At 47.8% G+C, this 20,758-nt stretch overlaps 1 protein-coding gene across 4 annotated transcripts in view; it reads left to right on the top strand.

Moving 5' to 3' along the window:
- The window catches only part of nhsl1b (NHS-like 1b), a 129,314-nt gene that overhangs the window by 99,420 nt on the left and 9,136 nt on the right, over positions 1 to 20,758 (top strand). For 3 of the 4 annotated variants that reach the window (XM_036549598.1, XM_036549599.1, XM_036549601.1), the window contains exons 2-5: positions 4,699 to 4,851; positions 12,676 to 12,797; positions 16,882 to 17,068; positions 18,395 to 18,526. In XM_036549598.1, coding sequence (XP_036405491.1) covers positions 4,699 to 4,851; positions 12,676 to 12,797; positions 16,882 to 17,068; positions 18,395 to 18,526 — 594 coding nt within the window. Of the gene's footprint in view, positions 1 to 459; positions 700 to 4,698; positions 4,852 to 12,675; positions 12,798 to 16,881; positions 17,069 to 18,394; positions 18,527 to 20,758 lie in introns of those variants that run through there. The other variant, XM_036549600.1, reaches the window with a different exon arrangement.

Here is a 20,758-nt window from a genome sequence, read left to right as displayed (position 1 = left end):
ATGGACGGATTGTATGCAATCTATATTCAGTTGGCAGCGCTCCAGCGGCGGGGTGCTAACGCAGCAAGCGGCCTCATCAAACCGAGCGGGGAAAGACTTTCCCCCCGTCCTTGGAGCCTTGCAGAAGAGGCAGAGAGGGGCGCGTACGAGGAGCATACGGGGAAGGGGAGTGGAAATAGGAGCGCAGCTTGCGGAGAGGCAGGGAGCGCAGACATCAGCAGCACAGGCAGTCAGGGAAGAACTCCTTGGTAACAGCACAACGCACACAGAGGGGCAAGCCCAGCACGGCGATTGTGAAGCCCCAGGGGGTGGGGTGTGTGTGCGTGTGTGTCTGTGTCTGTGTGTGTGTGTTTCTCCAGGTCTGCTTGCCTGAGGGGAGGGGGTGGGAGGGGGTGTTCATTGTGCTGGAGGGGGCGTGGGGGAGGTAGAGAGAGAGAGAGAGAGAGGCAGGGCCGATTGCGCTGCGCGCCGGCCGCAGAGCGCAGAGTGAGACAGTGAGAGGAACGAAGTGGCAGCCCCGCGCGCCGGCTTTCTCGCTCTCGCAGCCACACCTTCCCTCTCCGCCGGAACCCGCCGCCGGACCCCCACGCGTCTCCGCGGATACGCTCCTGTCGGTGGGGGAAACGCACACGCAGACCGCAGCCATGGTGTTCATCGGCACCACGCTCAAATCTGTCATCAAGTACTTCAAGAAGAAGGGTAAGCAGGAGTTTCCTCTGCTCCAGGTGTGATTCTCGGCAATCCTCAAGGTCAGGTGGCAGTTCTCGCGTGCGGGTAGGTAGGGTAGGGTAGTGTAGGGTAGATTTTAATTCTGCAATATTTCGGATGAGCTTGGCCGCGTGCATCTTTTTGGACCCTTTGCTTGTGCGTCTCTGCATGTAAAAAGGTGATTTTATTATGTCCTGCTTTCTCCAAGGGGCGATTTGTGTCCCAAAGTCTTCTTTCACTGTGCTTGCAGACTGTTGTGTGTAGGTGGTGCTGGGAACCTCTTTCATGAAAATCATGAAAAATTTTGTACTACTTCTGAACCCCGTTTGAGTGAGGCTCCCTTATAATCCCACTCTGTGGCTCTGTATGGACGCTCCTCACGCGGAGGTTATTCATTTGTTTCTCAATGCTGGGATTGCATGTGAGAGCTTAGGTAAGGTCATTCAGTGGCACTTTTCTCACGATCGTTTCTTGATGACTGAAAACTCAGCTGTCATTCTGAAGTCATTACGTTAGCTGTTCAGGTTCACGTTAACTTGGTGATAGAGTATCAGTGTTAATTGAGTCAGCGCATCTCAACAAAGCATCAAATTTGTCACAGGAAGCTGCTGAAGTTGTCGATTGAAACACCTTCTGAGTGCAGTGATCGGATTGCCCTTTGAGCGTAAAAGAGTTGACAGATAGCTTTGTGCTTGCAGATTACAGAAGCCAGCAGTGTTTTCCCCATTTGAAAGGATTCTTGTGGTACAGGAGATAAATTATCTTTACAGTCTTTTATAAAAGTGGCAGTGTCCTGTGTGCTTCAGCACTGTAGACAGCTCTCTATGACAACAGCTCCTCTGTTCTGGTCTCGCTTTGTGGAGATTTAAGCACGCTCTCACAGAGGGAGAGATTACAACCTGTTTAGACACAGGAAAGATAAACGCTGTTACACTGAAAGGGTGCACTGGGTGAGCGTTGGTTTTGAGGCAGGGCTCACAAAAAAGGGAGAGGGCTTTTGGGTGTTTTATGCTCTGCTTCCATGCCACCCCAGATGGGCCGTGCCCCTCTTTTCCAGATCGCCTCATCTCCAAGTAGAAGTTGCGCGCTTGATCTCTGACACCAGATCAGTTTCCCCAGCCTTTCCCAGAGGGCCGGCCATTCAGCGCAGGAAGCTGAAACTGATCTGAGCTGTCGCTTCACAGCCACATTGAGGAGGCACAAGTTGGATGTTTGCTGAGGGGGGGTGGGGGGGGTCTCTTGCCTGTGGAGGTTTGGGTGTGTTTGTGTAGTGAGACGTGCACCAATAGCGCTGTGCGTTCACCTCTGTCTCTCGGGTCCATTCATCTGCAGCTGTGGCAGTTTCCTGTGTCACGGTGTGCAGACAAGCGTATTCGCGCTAATGCTCGAGGTGTGGCCGTGTTCTCCGCGGGCTGTTAACGCCGCTGTCAGTCACACATCAGCTCCTGTGTCCCGAGTTCAAAGAGAGGGAATAAAAACCTTGCGTCTCAGTTTTAAGGCTGTGATACAACAATTTATATTCATGAGCAGTGGTCCTTTTTGGTTGCTTTGGGTATGCATGGCTCTAATGAGTCATTTAAGCAGCAAAGTGATAGAATGAGTGATAGCTGTGAATGGGTAGAAATGGCTTAGTTGTCAAAGCAGCAGTCAGAAAAAAGCTTTGTGATAATGGACATATATATTCCTCCCCTGTGAACCCCTCTAAGTGAGTATGATAGATTATGCATGTACATAGGGACCAGCAACATATGCCACACAGTTGCAATTTTGTATTTTAGTTTATCCTCTACATTCAAAGAAGTATTGGGATTATGACATAAGCATGTGGCCTTTACTGGTTCTGGCGTCATTGGGAGGAGGTTATCGATACGTATTGATCTGTGATTGGTTTCCAGTCGCGGGTTCGGCTTGTGCGCGTTTGTCCCCAGGCTCTTCCTGTGTGGTGGGAAATCGCACTCTGGGCTGCTGGGGGATTATTTCAGACTCAGACGGTCCCCGCTATAAGCACTGAGCTTTGACTGATCCTACGGCTGATGCTGAAACAAGGCTTTTTTGTGCCGTTCCCACCCAATCCCCCCCCCCCCCTTTTCTTTTCTCTGTGAGACCTGCCTGAGTTCGGGCAGCACATGAGCCCCACTCACGTGCTGGCGGGGGGTGCAGAGGGGCCTGCTGACTCCAGACATCTTTTTTTTTCCCCCAGCCAGAGAAGTGGACACTTTGGAGCCTGCATGGCAACAGGGCGTGCTTATTTTTAAACTACAAAGCGCCACCCAATCCCCCCCCCCCCGCCCCACATGACCAAAAACGAGCGCACCTCACTCTCTTTTCACCAGCGGTTTGGTGCCGTTGTACACCATACACATTGCCTCGTGGTATGGGGAGGGGATCGATCGCAGTGCTCTCTTCTCTTTGGTCACATGACCAGGATGGCATATTGCTCTGACCTGTCTCTCGCACTCACTGGATCACGGTGACGTGTGGCAGGGCCATCTGTCAGTCACGTAATTCACTCCCAAGTGCTTTTTCCACCAAAGTGCCTACAAGGGAGGTTTCCGTCAGTCTGTGGTTGACAGTTGATGGTATTTGGCAGTTACAAAGCGTGTAAGTCATGTTCTGCAACAACGTGAGACTGAAGTTTATTGTCAAAGCGATGTTCGGTCCTCCAAAGACACGTTTGTGTAGGTCACAGTCATTTTCCAGTGTTAGAATTTAGAATGTGTTCATAATGTGTTTAGGGGCTTAGGATATTTGCACACCAGAAGGATTTCCTCTTACAGAAGACTGTTTTGAAAGAGGAAAGGTTTGAAAGTTTTTTTGTTTGTTGGATCGTAACCACAGTAAATTGAGTGAGAAAGTGTCACCCCTCTTTTTTGCCTCAGAGGTGAAAGTGATCCCTTTGGCATCCATTACGAGCGCAACCAGAGTTTGTTTGCCCAGGGCGACTGATGAGTTTCTCAGCTGATGGTTGATTTAATGGGGGAGCCAACAAGCTGCCGTAGTCTCTAATGAGACGTCTCACCTCTGCTGTCGCTCCTGGTATGGCCCATTTGCACGTCTCCTCACGGTCCCCTCTGGGCTTGCATTTTTCTCACTCCCTGCCTTTTGTGCTAATCAGTCAAATGGCAGACCTGTTGTTTTGAGGTGAATTTAGGGAGCTGACATCAGTGGCCATTAAAATGACATGCAGTAACTCTTGTAGTTTAGCTTGGTGTTTGCCCTCTCTAATTCTGGGTTTGTTGGAGTGTACAGATAAAACCATGTGTGGTGGTGACCTTATTTCTTCTCTCGGTTTTTGTTATTAAGACTTGGCTAGATCTTATCTGGGGTGACTTATCTGGGGTGACTTACATAGCTGACAGTTTTTACATATTATCCATGTACACAGGATGGTATTTACTAAGGCAATTGGGGTTAAGTGTCTTGCCCAAGGGTATAGCAGCAGTGCCCCACCTGGGAATTGAACCTGTAACCTTTGGGTGAGGAGTCCTGCTCTGCGTCAGAATAAAATACTGGCTGGGTTCAAGCTTCCTTATCAGGTGTATGTCAGCTTCTGAGTGAGATGTATGGCTGAATTATATTTTTTTCCTGATTCTGGAGAATATCATGCTAAAAATTCGATAAAATACTCAGTTCTCAACCATTGTTCTCCAGGAACCTGACTTAAATTTCTGCTTCAGGTTGGGAAAAAAAGGAAATTTGAGTGTGATTTCCTGTAACAGACCTCACTTGCAAACCCGTTTGTCAAGATTTGAAAAAGCTGAAAAGTTGGTAACAGGACACCTCTCATGATGACTCCACTGCTGGTTGCATGACTTGAGCTGCTCTCCTAAAACTGTTAAGCCGGCAGACTGATTCCTCCCTCCGTGTCGTTCGTTGTGGTGCGTCTGTGTCTGGGACGGTGGACTGACCTGGGCTCCTCTCTCTCCCTCTTTCCCTCTCTCGCTCCCTCTTTCTCTCTCTCCCTCTCTCTCTCTCGGTGCATCCCCGCAGCCGTGTCTAACCTGGACGAGGAGAGCAAGTGGACGGTGCACTACACGGCCCCCTGGCACCAGCAGGAGAACGTCTTCCTGCCGGGCAGCCGTCCCGCCTGCGTGGAGGACCTGCACCGCCAGGCCAAGGTCAACCTGAAGACCGCTCTCCGAGGTGAGGGGGGAGTTAGGGTGCTGAAGGGTTTGGGATTGAGGTGGTGGATTGGGGGGGGGGGGGGGGGGGGGGTTGGTGTTAGTCTGTGTGAAGAATGAACTCTGCATACTCTGCTGTAACGAAAATGTGTATTTGTCTCACAGTGTAGGGGTTATATGTAGAGAAGGGGAGGTATTGTGTATGAATCCTTTGAAAACATTGTACTGATAATGCAAAAAAGGTTTCCGCGTAATACTGACTCATAGTACCATAGTTTTCGAAACTTGCTCCTCCTGTTTCCCTTTTTGGCCTGAAAAAATGTTTTTCACCTAAGGTTTATATTCCTATACTGAGCTTTGTAGTTTAAACTCCCCTAAATGTTAACACCTAGTACTACCTCAGACATCGCTTCCTATAGCCCCAATTAGTGCTTCATGCTCCTGTTTCCAGACAAAGTTTACCTCTTTTCACCTCATTATGAAAAAGCTGGAGGTCTGAGCGTTTCTTAGCCGCACGGCACGCTCATGTGAGTACACCCCTCCCCCAACCCTTTCCTTATACCGAGAGCCACAGAAGAAAGACAGCGAATGTGAGGATCCTGTAACGAGGGGTGGGGGTGGGGGTGGGGTTGGGGTGGGGGTGAGTTGGCAGGCTCCCGCATTCTGCCAGGTAGTCCAGAATTTCAGGAACACAAACACCTGTTTTTTTGGGGAATGAGCAGAGCAGCTTGCCGCCCCCACACCTCGCCAAGGTCACTCGCCCGGGACGCGGTCATGGGAAAAAGGAGGGGATGAAAGCTCAGCGGGATCTTATCAGTGAGCTGACCTCCCTTTGTGCCAGAGAGATAAAGAGAGCGGAGGAGAGGCAACCCGATACTCCATCGCATCGAGTCACCTCCCCAGCCCCCCCGCCCGCCTCAGACCCCGCCGGCCATTGTCCCCTCGTCCTTCCTTCGCTTGGTGGCGGGCTGTCACCCCGGCCCCAGTGCCCGTCAGCACACTCGGCTTACACCTTCCTCGTGAATATTGATGACGCTCTCGCGGACCACCTGCAGCGAGGTCCATATGAGCACCTGCAGGAGAAGTCCCTGCAGGCAGGTGTGAAATGTGTCTGCCGGAGACTTGAATTTTCAACCCCTCATTACACTCTCTACTGTTCAGGCACATCCAGGCCTATTAGTTGTGACTTAGTGTCAAATTGTGTGACCAATTTATACACCTAGTTCAGAGTATCAGGTTATCAGAGACTGTAGTGCCCCTTTCCCCCAGTGACCCTCAGGTCCAGGGGGTACTAACCATCTCTGCACATTCAGCTTCTGACCTCTGGTACTGCTGGTACAGCTGTTCGTTGCTGTAACCTGCCATGTCATTTATTTCACTGTTTTATTGTTGTATTTCACTGCATACTTCCAATGTCATGCTCAAAGTCTGAGATCTTCATTCCTGTCTGACCTGACCACACAGCCTGTGTCTTAAGCATCACTTATTAAGCTGATCTTTAAATAGATGTCACTGTGAGGGTTATCGCATTTACCCCAGTGATCTGCAGATGTAGCCTTAACCTGTCTCAGCCTTTGCCGAATGGGATTGTCCATTTTGCCAAGATCTTTTGAAAAGCAGCATCTTGCCCAGAAAGCATTAAAGCAGGTCAATCAGGTTAGCAGCACTTTGTTAGACCAGTGGGCTCAAAACAAGGGTGCCAGCCAAGACTAGGCTAAACCCCTTCTGTCATCAGATTAGAATCCTCAAACACATGTCCACAGGATGTGACAGGAAGCGATGCCACTGTGCTGCTTTGTGTGGCCTATGATATACATTAATGATGGACGTAGAGCAGTAATTATGTCCGGCTAAATATGCTAAAAATAGCTGCGAGTGGTTTGCCAGACCAGCTCTGCTTAATGCAACCCTTAATGCTTACATCACAACACTCCAGCCTTTGGCCCTGCATCAGACAGCCGTCTGCATGCGTGCTTTTGTGCGCGTGTGTGTTTTGGACACGGGTCAACGTTCATGCAGATCGGTCCCAGAATTACAATCTGTTTAACTTCTCAAATAAGAAAAGAACATGTCACTAAAGGCTTTTTAATTCACTACCTTTGAAAAGGATTGCCTGTGATTTCTCTATAACAGTTTATGATTAACACTTCACATATAGGGTTAAAATGCACAGACACACACACACGCACGCACACACGTACAGAAAACCAATACAGATGGGCTTTGAAAGCTCAATATCTGCATGCCCTGGAGGGGCCGATATTTAATCAGGCAGTTTGGTGACGATGGCATTATGAAACACGCGAGGGGGGCTTTGTCTGCTTCCCGCGGCACACACGTCCATCGGGTGGCTTCTGTCCCATCATGCCTCTGGGCTTGGCGACGGGGAGTGTGACAGTCGACCATGGCATGTGTGAAGTTTCCAAGAATGGGCTTCAGCGGTTTCACACGTGTCCGTGGTGATGTGTGCGCAAGCACGGGGTAAGAGGCAGTTACACCAGCCATACTACATACAGAGCAGTATCTCTGTGTCAGGATCACTACAGTGATGCTATCCATTTCACAATCTGCAGTGGGAAAATGGCTGTCTAATTTAACAGCTCCTATAATTAAGGGAGAAAAAATGAAAGTAGTTGCATACTTACAGTAATGTGCTAAATTACAAATAACAGAATGTATGAGTCAGGAGAAAAGTGAATTTGCTCAATGGGACAGGTTTTGGGCCTGACACACTTTGGGAAATGGGTCAAGAAACACTCTTTTAAAGATGCACTTTGTATCCTCATAAATTGAAAGTGAGAACAGCAATAACCTGACTGTCAACCACATGAAGATTTGGGATCTTTAGATACTTTTAACATTGGAATAGGGCAGTGTAGGTTCAAAAATGTGTTCATTGATACATGAAAAAACCCAGCCCTTTCCTTGTAGGGAATTTGCCATAGCCCTATACATAGTCCAGTTCTCCTTCTCTGTAATATATAGTTTAATTCTCATGACACAGTTTTATAGAACCAACCAAACAGCATTTTCAGCAGTGAAATAGCAGCAGCCTGATATCCTCGGCAGGGGGTTACTTTCTATATAGCAGTGCTGTGTGTTTTATTGCATGATGGTGCTTTGTCTGCAGCCGTGTACTTTTTTCTTTTTAACTGGGAGAGCGGTGTGATGGATTCTGGGGGAGATGTGGCGAATGTAGGCCACGCTGCTCTCGTTCTCTCATCTCCTCTCCGCGGGCTCGCCGAGGGAGCGTGGCTGCATATTTCACTGTCAGCTCACCAGCCTGTGAAATCTACCAGAGGGTCACCGACTGGTCCTGCCGTAATCGTCCTTATGGTTCTGCTGTGAAGATGCTTGCAGGAATAAGATCAGAAACACGCTGCAAGTGCTTCGTAGCCCTACTGTTGGGACTGGGGGTCCTCTCCTTTTTTTGCTTCAGTAACAAGCCGTCTCTGTTTTAGCTATTCCTTTTGCCGAAATCCCTCCTGCATTAAACTAATCATTAGTATATAGAGTTCAAATTCCTTGGAAGACAGTGCGCTTTATAAATCAGTGCCAAAATTCAGCAGGTTGCTTTGGAAACCATGCATGGGGAAGTCCAATATATGAAGCACTGTACGCCATCTGCACGAGGCAGCATGGGATTGATGAGGTAATTATCTCCTTGCTTGGAGGAGGAGAAAGGAGGAGAGGCTGATTGCAGCTCCTAATAAGGCACAATGTCATGGATGTTAATCCGGAGAAATGAGAGGATCAGAGAATTTGCCCCCCTTAAGCGATGGTCTTAGATCAGTTGAAACTTTTATGGAGAAATCTCACTGGATTTGCATCAGGCTTGATTTTCCCCCTCCTGCATCCTCAGGGAAGGCATGTTTGCGCTTGTCGTTATCCGTGTACGTGTGTTAACATCACCGGGAGACTCAGGTGACGTACGACCTGCACACGTTCATCACCCCTGTGTACAGCCAGAACTGCAGGCTTACCGAACAACAAGGCCAGCGAGTGAGAAATGGCATGAAAATAAGCCATTTGTCTTCATTTTAACCAGGTATTGGTTGAATGAAGTTCTGACGCAAGGGATCTAAGCCAATTAAAGGGCAGGCTCGTCGCACCTGCAAGAGCGGTGGAAAAAGCCTCAGAGACAGGCTGTCTGTCCGTGTGTGCGGATGAAAGCGGCCCTCACCCCCGCGCTTTGATCCGGCTCACTCAGATCCACCAATCTGTCCCTGCAGGTAGAGCCCGCTAATGTCAATAACCACTCCCCTCAGACCACACCACACCTTTCAAGTCTGGGTTTTCAAAGCAGGCTTTGCAGACGGGGGCTTAATGGAATTGTTTTTACCCCCTCTCCTCCCCGGCTCAGGACCTGGGGACCGGTGGCGGTAATCCCTCTGGTTCGATGCTCCGCTTCCACTCGAGCGTGGGGTGGAAGGACCCCAAACAAACGCAAGGCTTTGATCCTGCCCTTCCCTCAGCCCGTGTCTTCTGCCTGGCTTAGGCAGGAGGGTGATGTGGAGGGGCTTTTTGTGACACCCAACAGCACAGCTTCTCTGATGTGGAAGGCACACCTTTTTGTGTTCTGTCTGTTTGAGTGGAATGTTTGGGGCGTAGGTCCAGAGCCATGCTTCGGTCTCTCCGGTGGTGTGTCACAGAAGTGAGCTCCCGAAAGCAAGCAATTTACCTCTTTCATGTGCAGGTGCATGAGTCTCCTACTGGAGTGGATCTCTGCCTGGGAGTCCAGGAGGAGCAAACATAGGCGTGTGTGTGTGTGTGTGTGTGTTCGTGTGTGCACATGTGTGTGTGTGTGTGTGTGTGTGTGTGTGTGTGTGTGTGTGTGTGTGCGCGCGCATATGTGCACATGTGTGTGCATGTGGGTGCATGTGTCTGTGTGCGTTACCATATATTCTAACCACAGCAGATCTGTGAGTCAATAAAGGGTAGTAAAGCTATCTGGGGACACTTGCACAGCAAGACTTTTTTATTGCCAAAATATATTTCTCTTCACTTGATGTAAAAAAAAAAAAACTCCATGAATGTATTTCCTTTGGAAAGAACAAAGAGAAATATCTGGAGAAAGTTAAGCAGAAGAAAAGTTCACGAAAGTTTCTCACAGAACAGGGATCCTTTAAAAAAGAAATCTATACATTCTTATTTGAAGACAGAAACTGAGAAAATGAGCGGGTAAGAAATGTTTTTTGTGCGCCTGAAGCTCTTAGCCACTGGATGTGAGGATGTAAGCCCCTGTCCCGTTGTCCTGGTTACGGCTCTTCAAAGCTGAAACAAGCGCACTGAGCGCGCTCGGCTCCCGCCCCCGCAGCAGGCACCTGTCTGTGTGTGGTGTTGTGTGTCGGAGTTGGTGCTGTTTATTGAGCTCGCAGGTATTTGTGACCAGCCGCATTGGTAGTAGCGTCCCAGTGGCGGAGGCAGGACCCTGCTGTACGGGGCCTTTGGGAAGCTCCCCCTCCTTCCCAGGCATGTTTATGCTGAATTCCTGTTTTACAAGATCTTTATTACCCATCCGGCCACAATCGGTACCTCCTGAGAACTCGCACAGCTCTGTAACTGAAACAAACAAGAGATCTAAAGATATTTGACCTGCCATTACTCTCTGCTCCTCTGGTTTTGCTGCCTGGTTGATCCTTTGGTTTTGTTGTTCCCTTCCCTGGAAATAAACTGCTTTTGTTCTCCTTAAAAAGGCTGAATAGCACAATGCTGCGTATGTGCCTCCTCTCTAGCTGAAACACCACTGTTCCTCTCCACTGTTAAAGAGCTTCACATCTGTGTGGTGAGTTTTCTGTCCATAAAAACGTCAGCCCTCAACACAAGCTGACACAAGCATATACATTATTGGTAATGGGTGCTTTGTCGTCTAATTCCACATAAACTCAAGGCGAAGTGCCAGTTTTTCTGATCTCAGGAGATTTCGTATTTAAGATTGAACTTTTTTTTTTTCCTGGAGGAAATATGCTCCACACGTCAAGGTCCCCCTGGCAGCTGTTCGTCATGTTTGCCTGCACCGACTCCGCCGTCTGCCCTCCGCTTTTCAGACGGGCAGAGCGAGGCGCGCTTGTTAGTTATCTAAACACACGCTCGGGCCCGTGTCCACAGGCTGCTGTAATCTGAGCGCCGCCGACTTATTTAGCTGTCATATCAAATTGAAATCCATAGTGCATTTGCTGGCCCCTCTGCCAGAGCCATATGCCCCGCGGCCACGAGCGGGCAGCCAGCTGCCACCGCTCAGCCACGCCGTACGCCTCTCCCCCCCAGCCCCCCCCCTCACTGTGGACTGGACTGGACCGGACCGGGCACACGGGGCTGCCTTGTTGTTATGCCATTAATATAGCCCTGCGTAATCTCCCAGCGAGGCCTGGTCTCGCTCACAGGGTGCGCGTTTTAGGCACAAAAGGCTCTCAGCTCTGAAGAGGCAGGCCATTGTAATCCCCCCCACTCTCGTTTATGGTAATTCGTTATCTGTGTTCAGTACCAGGATTAATCGCTTCAGTTTTAACAGCAGCTGTTTACTGAAATACAATATGAGACCAGGACTATTCCTTTTAGAAACAAGCTGCATATTTGTAAATAACATGTTGAAATGAAGATGAGATGAGTTGAATATTCCCAAATTAACAAAATAATGCAATGGATCTTGTATGTATGGTGTTGCTCACATAATGTTAGATTTTTCTATTTCATTTAAAGTGATATTGTTATTATATAAAGATAGGAAAAGGAAATGCTTTCTTAAATATGATGGGTGATCAGTAACATTACTTAAGCTACAGGGCTTTTATTTGCATTACGTCTGCCACTCTGTGCTATACTGTTAGTCATGCTGAGCTGATTTCTAAATGAACAATTTCCATTTAATCTAAAATTAGAACAGTTTATGAACCAATGCAAAGCTGTTCATGGCGGTGCTCTGTTTTCACACCAACGGTTTAAGACGGCCTGACATATTTCATGACATATTCCTAACTATTTCAAATAGTGCAAAATTTCAAAGTCCTAATTCAGTTTTGCGATCAGTACGTTGTATTGTATTGTATAATACTGAGACGGCTTGACCTGAAGTAACATAGTCAAATTCTTGAAAAAAATCATTAATCATTGTTAATCATGAATACTGTAGTTTAATTACTGTGCATTTCTGAAGGTGTGTCCTTCGCAATGTGACACCTGGCAGTTACCGGTAAGATTATCAAGGGCAAGCTTAGTGCTTAGTGACAGACTCTGTTTGGGTTGCGGTTAGACCTGTTAACAACGACACTTTGACAGACGTGTGCTGTATGGTAATGCGGAGTGACAGGTCCAGGTGGAGCCTGAGCAGCTGGCAAACACAAATCCACTTGTTTGATTATCAGACCTCTGGCTTGCTCTTATAGAGGCAGGGGGTGGGAAAGATCAGGTGAGATCATCACTGTGCGCCACGCCAGCTGCTCTCAGACAGCACAACCCATTTAAAAGTTTAATGGTGTAATGGTAAATGTGGATGGGCTGATAAAACATGCCTGATGTCCTTAGAGAAATGATGTCATGAATTAAGCCAGCCCCACAATCTTACTAGCCACTAGCCAGATGCACAATGATAAGTGAATAGACATAGGCTTTGGAAGGAAGGAAATAAATTATATTAACAACAGCACAATGATGTCAAGATGTTAGGGCAACGCTGAGTACCTGCTTGACTCAGAAGCATGTGCTCTCACGTTCTGTTGGGCCCTGGTCCCTTAAAATCAGAAGATGTCGATTATGTGGCCCCAGATGGTGGCAGGTGACGTATCAGGGCTCCTTTCTGGAGGGCGGCTGTTAACCCGCTGCGGTTTGTTTGTCCCCTGTTGCCTTTCAGAATGTGACAAGCTGAGGAAGGATGGCTTCCGCAGCTCTCAGTACTACTCCCAGGGCCCCACCTTCTCCAGCTCCACGCTGTCCGATGGCAGCCTGCATGAGGACGAGGATGCGGACAAGAAGGTAGGCCGCGCTCCGCCCCCCCAAGTCCACCCTGCCGCCGTCAGCTTTCCGTCTAACCTCTGTGGGCTTTTACAGAGAGATGAGGATCAGCTTTTACACAGAGAGAGGGAGCAGCAGCTGTAGACTTGCAGGCTGACTTATCCAATTTGCCCCGGAGGATGATCAGGTGGCCGTATGGTTAGAGGTTTATTGGGAATCTGACGGGGACGTGAGGTCCCGGAACCTGCTCCTGACAAAGAGTGCAGTGGCATGTGGATGCAGGTCCTCGCTTGAACATCCCGACTCAAAGGCCGTACCATACAGCACAGCACCCCAGCCAGAGAACCAGGGCATTAGCTTTCAGGAAAGGAAGATTTCCATCTGGTAGCCAAGCAATACCGCTTGTTACCTGATTATTTTCCTTCTTTGTGTCTGATCACGGTATTGACACATCCCAGTCCTGCATTACTCTTTAGGCCAGTGAATGGAGCCTATCAGGTGGCTGCTGACCACCAGTGGACAATCTTATGAATGGCATTGTGATTTGGTGCTTGGTTGAAGGTTTTTAGCATGCTGAAGTTCATCAGAAAAACGTAGGTAACATTATAAAAATAATAATGTACTGCAAATGCACTGTAAACTGACCTCCTCTTTGTCTCAATGGCAAAACAGGGAAAATCCAAGAAACCTGGTCAAAACATGATATGGCTGCTATGTAGTGGTCTGAGTTTATGCTTTCAGTTTACCGCTGTTCATTACTAACAGCAGAGGGTCTGACATTCTGTTGCAGATTCAGCCAAATAACACTTTGGATTGGTCTGTCCAAGCTTGGCTCCGATTTAATATAATTGCACAAGGTCACATTTTTCTTTTCCCTGCAGAGGAACGATTGTGTAAAAGTTGATGTAGGTAGTTTTGAATCAGTTTATATGTTATATGTTGCTAAGCATCCTGAAGGCATTCTAATGCAGAGGTTTACTTTCTGGTCATAAGACCTACAATTTGAATGCACAGAATCATTCTTATAATAGGCTTTGCTAAGAATCAATCACTTAATCAAACAAATGCACACACCCACACACACACACACACACACTGCATCTACTTAATCAAACAACTAGTTGTCTAACTTTGTTTTAACTGTGAAAGTATCCCTCAAGCTGAGATACATGCAAATGTGTACAGTAGTGGCTTAGTGGAAACTGATACATGACTGCCATCTGGTGATGAAAATTGGAAGTGCATCACACTGCATCCAAAAATGTTGGTCAGTTAATTTTAGTACTTATTGCAAATGCATTATTATTACAATGTACTGAGTTGTCCCTATGACATTCAAATTCATGCTTTACACATTTAACTTATGCTAATCACTTACGTCGTACCGCAGTGTGTGGAATTTGATATGTCTCTGTGACGTGTCTGTTTTTCTCGCTGTTTCCTTGTCTCTTTCTCTGCCGAGCAGTCTAGTTTGCTAGGCTGTCTGACTCAGTCTTGCCTTACTGTGTGCTGTCGTTTGAAACCATGGAAAAGCAAGGTACCCGCTCCCTTCGGGGCTGCAGACAAGCGCTGCGCCAGCTACTGTGTGATCACCGCTCCAGCGCCCACCCCCCCACCCCCCTCCCATAGGCCTCATTAGCAGCCCCTTACCATGTGGTGCTCAGAAAGTGTGTCGTGCTGTTGATTTTGTCCCCTGTTTGTTTCTAAACCTGTGCCTGTCAATTGGGACTAACAGATGAAAAAAAAACGTATTTAATGATGAACACACCGGAATGTTCTCCTGAGGAAAAAAGGGGTAGAAAAAAAATGAGTCAGCTGTAACTAAGATGCTCTGTACTCAACATTGATTTGTCCTTGCATTGTAGAACCTAAAGTTCCTTCAGTGGACATTTTTAGTTCAACAATTTCACCAGCAAAAGGAAATTGAACTCTAGACAAAAGAGACAGACTTATTCCTCTGTGTTTTTTGGCAACTAAGGCCATTTATTTTTCATTTCAATTCTCTGAAAGAAAAAAAAAAAGCTTGGCAAATATCCCACATTTAGCATATTACTAAAGGCCTTCACAAATAGTTAACTCTAAGCTAATGTGTAGCTGCACAGTACTATTTCTGACAGCAGTCTTTCATTAAAGTGAAGTGATGGTCATAGCCTGGTACAGCGGACAGCCTCGAAACTGTCAGCTCCTCTCTGCAGCATCAGTGGAGCACATCACATTGACCCCCCCCCTCCTCCCACACACACAGTCACACATACACACACATGCACTCTCTCTGTGGGAGATACGCACACATACACTCTCTCTCAGTCACACATGTGCGTGCACACACACGCACACTCTCTCTCTGTCACACATGAGCACACACGAACACTGTCTCCCGCACGCAGTCACAGGGGCTGTTTACAGCTGTGTCCGTGTGAACCGCTCCCAGCCCCCTCTTCTCGGATCAGCGCCCCGGTGAGCGCCGGTCCCCAGAGGTCGGCTCTTTTCACGCGGCGGGCCTCCATTGTTCCGCCCCCACTGGCCCTCCTCTCTCAGGGGGGCGAGGGCTGAGCACCCCTCCGCCGCCGCTCCCCACCCCAGCGCCGCGATGCTAACGCGTCCTGACAGCGCACACCAGTTCAAAAGAAAGTAGGTTAGCGGACTCCAATAGCCCTGGCCTGCGCGGAAGTACAAAGCCACAGTTCCTGGGACTTTTTTTTTTTTAGCCAGCGTCGTCGCCTCTGTCCCAACTAATAATGAGTCTCCCCATCCCCTGTCATTCTGATAAAGATGTGCTCAGGAAAGGCGTGAGCAATGACGCTCGCTCGGACAGGCAGGCTTCCCGGTTTGACCATTTGCGGCGTCAGTAAGTTTTATTATTTACTAAAACTTTTACTTTCATGGTCTTTCCTGATTCAGCTGCGTTTCAGCTGAAAATGTCACCAGACTGAACACAGTGTGGGGCTGGATCTCTCTGTGATAGCTGTTTGCTAATGCTGAGGTATGGAGGTAGATGGATGGCTGCTGACAAAAAAATCTGTCTCTCCCTCATGCTAATTCCAAAGGTTTTTTTTCCATGCCTCACTTGAGGATTTATTCTTTTGAATTATTTAGAGATCCGGTGTACGTTTGTTTTCATAAACTAGGACTACTATGAAACTGGAACCCACACGGCTGCTTCTGAAATGCTTTATTGCAGTTTCCTTTGTCCTAACTGGCAGGCGTGTTGTATTTGGAGGAGAAAAAAAATCAGCACCTAGCTACAGTCTGTTTGTGAAAACAGTCACTGTGCAGTAGAACCAGGTGTGATCTCTTGTCCTTAGCTGGCTTACAGTGGTTTGTTGTTTTGTAGTTAGTAACTGGTCTGCAGTGGTTTTTAGTTTTCAAGTCACTAAATGAACGCATTTCATTTAGTTAATATCTGTATTGATGTTCAGTGTATCCTCTCATTGAAATTCCTAGTGTGTTCTGTATGGGCTAGCTTTCTCCCTTCCCTGGCTACAGTATTAGATTCAGTGCCATAGCGACATCCCGTCAGTTGTATTACCTTTGATCTGTTATGAAAATGTAATTCCTCCTCCAAGGGTGAGCTCAGGCAAGCTGAAGGGAAGAGGTTAAAAACAGGAGGAAAAAAACACCTAGGAAAGAAAAAATAGGCTTGGGTGCACTTTTTGTTTCTGCTACAGAAGTGAGAACACTCAAATCTTATTACCGTCATGCAGCCCATAAGCAGAGGGTTTAATGCATGAGTAGGCTTCTCTGTGATTCTCTCTTTACTATTCCTCTCTCTCTCTCTCTCCCCCTCTCTCTCTCTCTTTCTGAGTTTCTCTCCTTCCCCTGCTCTCTCTGTGGTGTGCTTGTAATATTAATGTCAGTATGTTAGCTACGAGACAGATCTTTATGCTGTCCTCATGAGTTTAAAACACGAACGCTGTACCTGCAATAGGGGCCATCAGATGAAAGAGATTGCGAGCGAAAGCCCTGCTTGCAGATACTGCCTGGGGTGTGACTGTGGGGACGCAGGTGCAGCGCAGATGCTTGCCGAGCGGTCAGGACAGGCTCTGAGTTTACGCTGTGCCGGCCCCCTCTCTGACCACCCCCTCCCCGTCTCTGTCGTCTCCAGTCCACAGCGTCATCGGCGGAGGAGGAGAAGCTGGTGTGCCCCATGAGGCCCCGCTCCCCCCTGCTGGGGGAAGGGCGCGACAGCGACTTGCAGGCCTCCTGGAGCAAGCCCCTGCCCACCCCGGAGGAGAGGATGAGGCAGCAGGCGCAGGCCGTGCCCACCGACATCATCCCCATCAATGTCACAGGTAGGCCACGCCCCCTCTGTCCCCGGCCACACCCACTCTAGTTTCCCCCCCGCCCCACATTAGAATGTGTTCTCCTTCTTGAATAAAACCGCCGGAATGTGTCTCATAGTTCATTGGACTGATGACGGCAGAACGAAGAGGCAGCTCTGAGTTGTCTTTGTGTTTTTCACACCAACGTTTCACTCACATTTCAGTGAGTTTTCTCACATGGTGATAACCCCACTAACCTTTTCTAAGAAATTTGTATTATTAACAAGTAACCCAAAATTTCATATGAGTCTCACTTGGCTGATTTTTTTTACAACCTACATAATGGAGTCCTGTATCAATTAGGACGGAATGATGCATTCTGAAACTAAACGGTTTAATTTTGAAAATGAACACAAATGAACATGCAAAAAGGCCACTGAAGTCTTATTGTAAAGACGCCTTGTTTTAGTGGAATGTGGTATCTTTGTCTTTCATCCTCAGTCAGGGCCTCATCAACAGTGTCTGTTACACTTGCATTATTAGTGTCTATGTGTATTCTGTACAGAGTAAAAGTGTGTATGTGTGTGGATAAATGGACAGATTAACTCTACCACTAACCCCTGTCCACGGCGGAGGAGGGTGTCAGTGTCTGTTCCCTCCATGCACTCACACCTCCAGGGCCGCCAGTGTGTGCGTCTTCACGTGCCCCAAAACAGCAGCCCGATCATCCGTCACCTGTGACGGTTCCCCACCCCCCCCTCCTCGGTCGGCTCTCTCAATCACGGGCTGACCTTTCCTTCCCGCTCTCCCTCCGGAGATATCTGTATTAGCGCACGCTCAATCTCCCCCCCAAAAACCCTCCTGAGCGCCGGGCCTCTGAAGGTCAGGGGAGAGATCCATTACGGCCGAGCTGCTCGGGGGCTGTCACCGGGTACGCCACACTGGGGCCCTGCACTAACTCACTCTGTCAGCGCGTGGTGGCGCCGCACACGGTCTCTGGAGACGGCCGCACCTGCCATATCAAGTGACAAACCCAGCACCAGCGCTGGATTTTAAACTTCTCACAACAGCTGTTGGTCACACCCCAACCTGAACCCACCGTTTAGAAACTGGGAGGGTTTGTTTTCTGTCACAAATCTGGTTCAGTTAGAATTAACATTCAAAATCGAATTTTTCTCAGTGCTCTGCATGTCAAAATGTGTAGTATCATACCTTGGCTTGATCCCAGAGACCGTCTGCCAGCTATCGCGACATGTTTCTGTGTGTGATTATTAATGTCTGGATCTGTTACTGCATGAGAGACGCATGCCTGTCGGTTAACCACTGGTTTGCTTGCTCTTTGCTGCCTCACATCAGGGGAGAATTTTGACCGGCAGGCCAGCATTCGCCGCTCCTTAGTTAACACTGATACTGTGGTCAGGAGATCCAAGAAGGTCAAAAGGAGAAAGACAATAACAGGGGTCCCCGACAACATCCAGAAGGAACTAGGTATGGCTCCTCAGTACTGTATCCTGTTCCCTTCATTTTATGAGCTGCCCCTGTCATCCCATCAGTCAGTCCAATCAAACTTTAGAATCCCCTCTAATAAATGTTGTGATGTTACAGTACATTACATTACACACATTTAGCAGACGCTCTTATCCAGAGCGACTTCCAGCACAATAGAACATAAGTGTATCCATTCAATTTAAACAAGCAACTGTGTCAGACCAGGCTAACAACACTCTTGGTGTAAATAAGTTTATTTTGTGTTATAAATAAAGTTTCTTGTTGCTCCTTTCACTACACCTTACTCTGACTAAAAGCCTCACTCTGACTATGATCAGATTGCCCATGTGACCATTGTTCTGCACACTCCATCAGTCGGTTGTTGGTCACAGCATAAACCCGCTATTGATGTCCTTTGGTGCAGTTAATCTGTCAGCACCAGAAAGATGTATGTCTGAATTGAAAGAAGTGAGGTGTGACAAACCTCTTTCTGCTCCTGAATGGAGTTATTAATGATGCTGAGAGGCTTCACAGGGTATGGATTCTAAGATGGCCCAAACATAATTCCCTCTACCACAGGGAGAAGCCCACTCCCTGATGGTAAAAGTAGCAAAACCCTTACCTCTCTGGTGGTCCAGGGTACAAAGGAATATGCCTGCCCAACCAAGCTCACGCTGCTTATTTTGAGCTGATGGGATGTGTGTCACGGAACAGTGTGAGTTTTAGAGGAACTGTGTACGGTGTCTTTGACCCTCCCAGGTTCAGTTAATTTCACTTGAGCGAAAACCAGCTAATCCAGGCGTACAATCATTTCTTGAATGCATTTCAAAATATACACATAAAAATTGGGCAAGGGACACTCATCATGATCTGTAAGATATCCTCACGGCTGGTCTGAAGAGAGAAAGAGCTCCAGCACTTACATATGGCAGGGAAGCCCAACTGTGGGCTTTTTTTTAATCTCCCTGTCACTTCCTACATTTGTTTAAAGTGAGTCTGTCATGATCTCCCTGTCACCTCCTGCAATAGCGATTCTGGCGTAAACTCCTTGTCACCTGCTACATTTGTATGCAGTGACGCTGTCATAAACTCCCTGGAGCCTCCTGTTGGTTTCCACACCCGTCATCCTCCCTGTCTGTTTTCCCGTCACTGATCCTGGGTCAGTGTAATAATCACGGCGTGCTGTAGTGTGTTCCGCACCCTTCCTCTAAACCCTCCGTATAATCTCACAGCTCCCTTGGCAGAGTTTGTCATATTTACATGATTGCGTAACGCAGGGGAGGATTTTTTCAGCTAATGCCTCAGAAAAGAGAGGACTGAGCAGGGGGGTTGGGGGTGGGGCAGGACTGGATTTGCTCGTCAGGGTGTCGGTTCAGAACTGCTGGGCTTGTTGTCTGATGTGGAAGGTATCAGATACCACTATCTGCTGCAGAATTAAATCCAACTGCAGTTCACCTTGTGGAATCCAGGGCTATGCACCCACACAAACAAATACACACACATACATATATGCACATACACGAACACACATTCAGATCGGTAATAGTCCTCCATGTGTGCTTTCCATTGTCAGTAATTGGTATGAAACTGACCTTTGGGTCTGCCCGCCCCCCCCCCCCTCCTGTCCTGCCAAATCAGTTTGCAGGAGTTGTTTTCTCATTCCCTTTCTTTTTTGTTATTTTCAGCTGTTGTTATGACAGTCCAGCATTTCCCCCCTGACCTTTGAACTCTGAGCAGATGGGTTGGAGAACAAGAGAGGTTTTCACTAGGGCTATAGAAAGCCTGCTGATAATTATCAGACCTAAACCCACATTAAGCTCCACGGGATGCTCCAATTGTTCATGCGGCAAGTGAAGCTAACTGTAAATGAATGTCATTTATGCACAGCAACATTGCTGAAAAAGCCCCATAGTTATGGTTGTTTTTTTGTCGATTTTTGACAGTAATGTTATTCTCAAAATGGCCATTAAGTCAATACCAGCTAGGAAACCTGCTGCTTTATGATCCAGTTAATGCTGTCTCGCAGTGATAGAGAGAACTCACAGGGGGAGGCTATATCAACTGGGAATCAACACAGACAGACAACACAGACTCACATAGTTTCCAGCACCAGCCTAACACACAGCAAGTAATGTATGCAAAACATAACTTGCCTTTGCAGTTTCCTTTGTACTTTCATGAATTAATTGCTGGTCTTGACACCGCTGTACCAGTTGCCCATCCCGCTTCCTG

This window comes from Megalops cyprinoides, chromosome 17 (genome assembly GCF_013368585.1).
Source record: "Megalops cyprinoides isolate fMegCyp1 chromosome 17, fMegCyp1.pri, whole genome shotgun sequence".
NCBI classification, from domain to species: domain Eukaryota; kingdom Metazoa; phylum Chordata; class Actinopteri; order Elopiformes; family Megalopidae; genus Megalops; species Megalops cyprinoides.
Note: the sequence above shows the minus strand (reverse complement) of the source record. Positions and strands in the feature narration are given on the sequence as shown.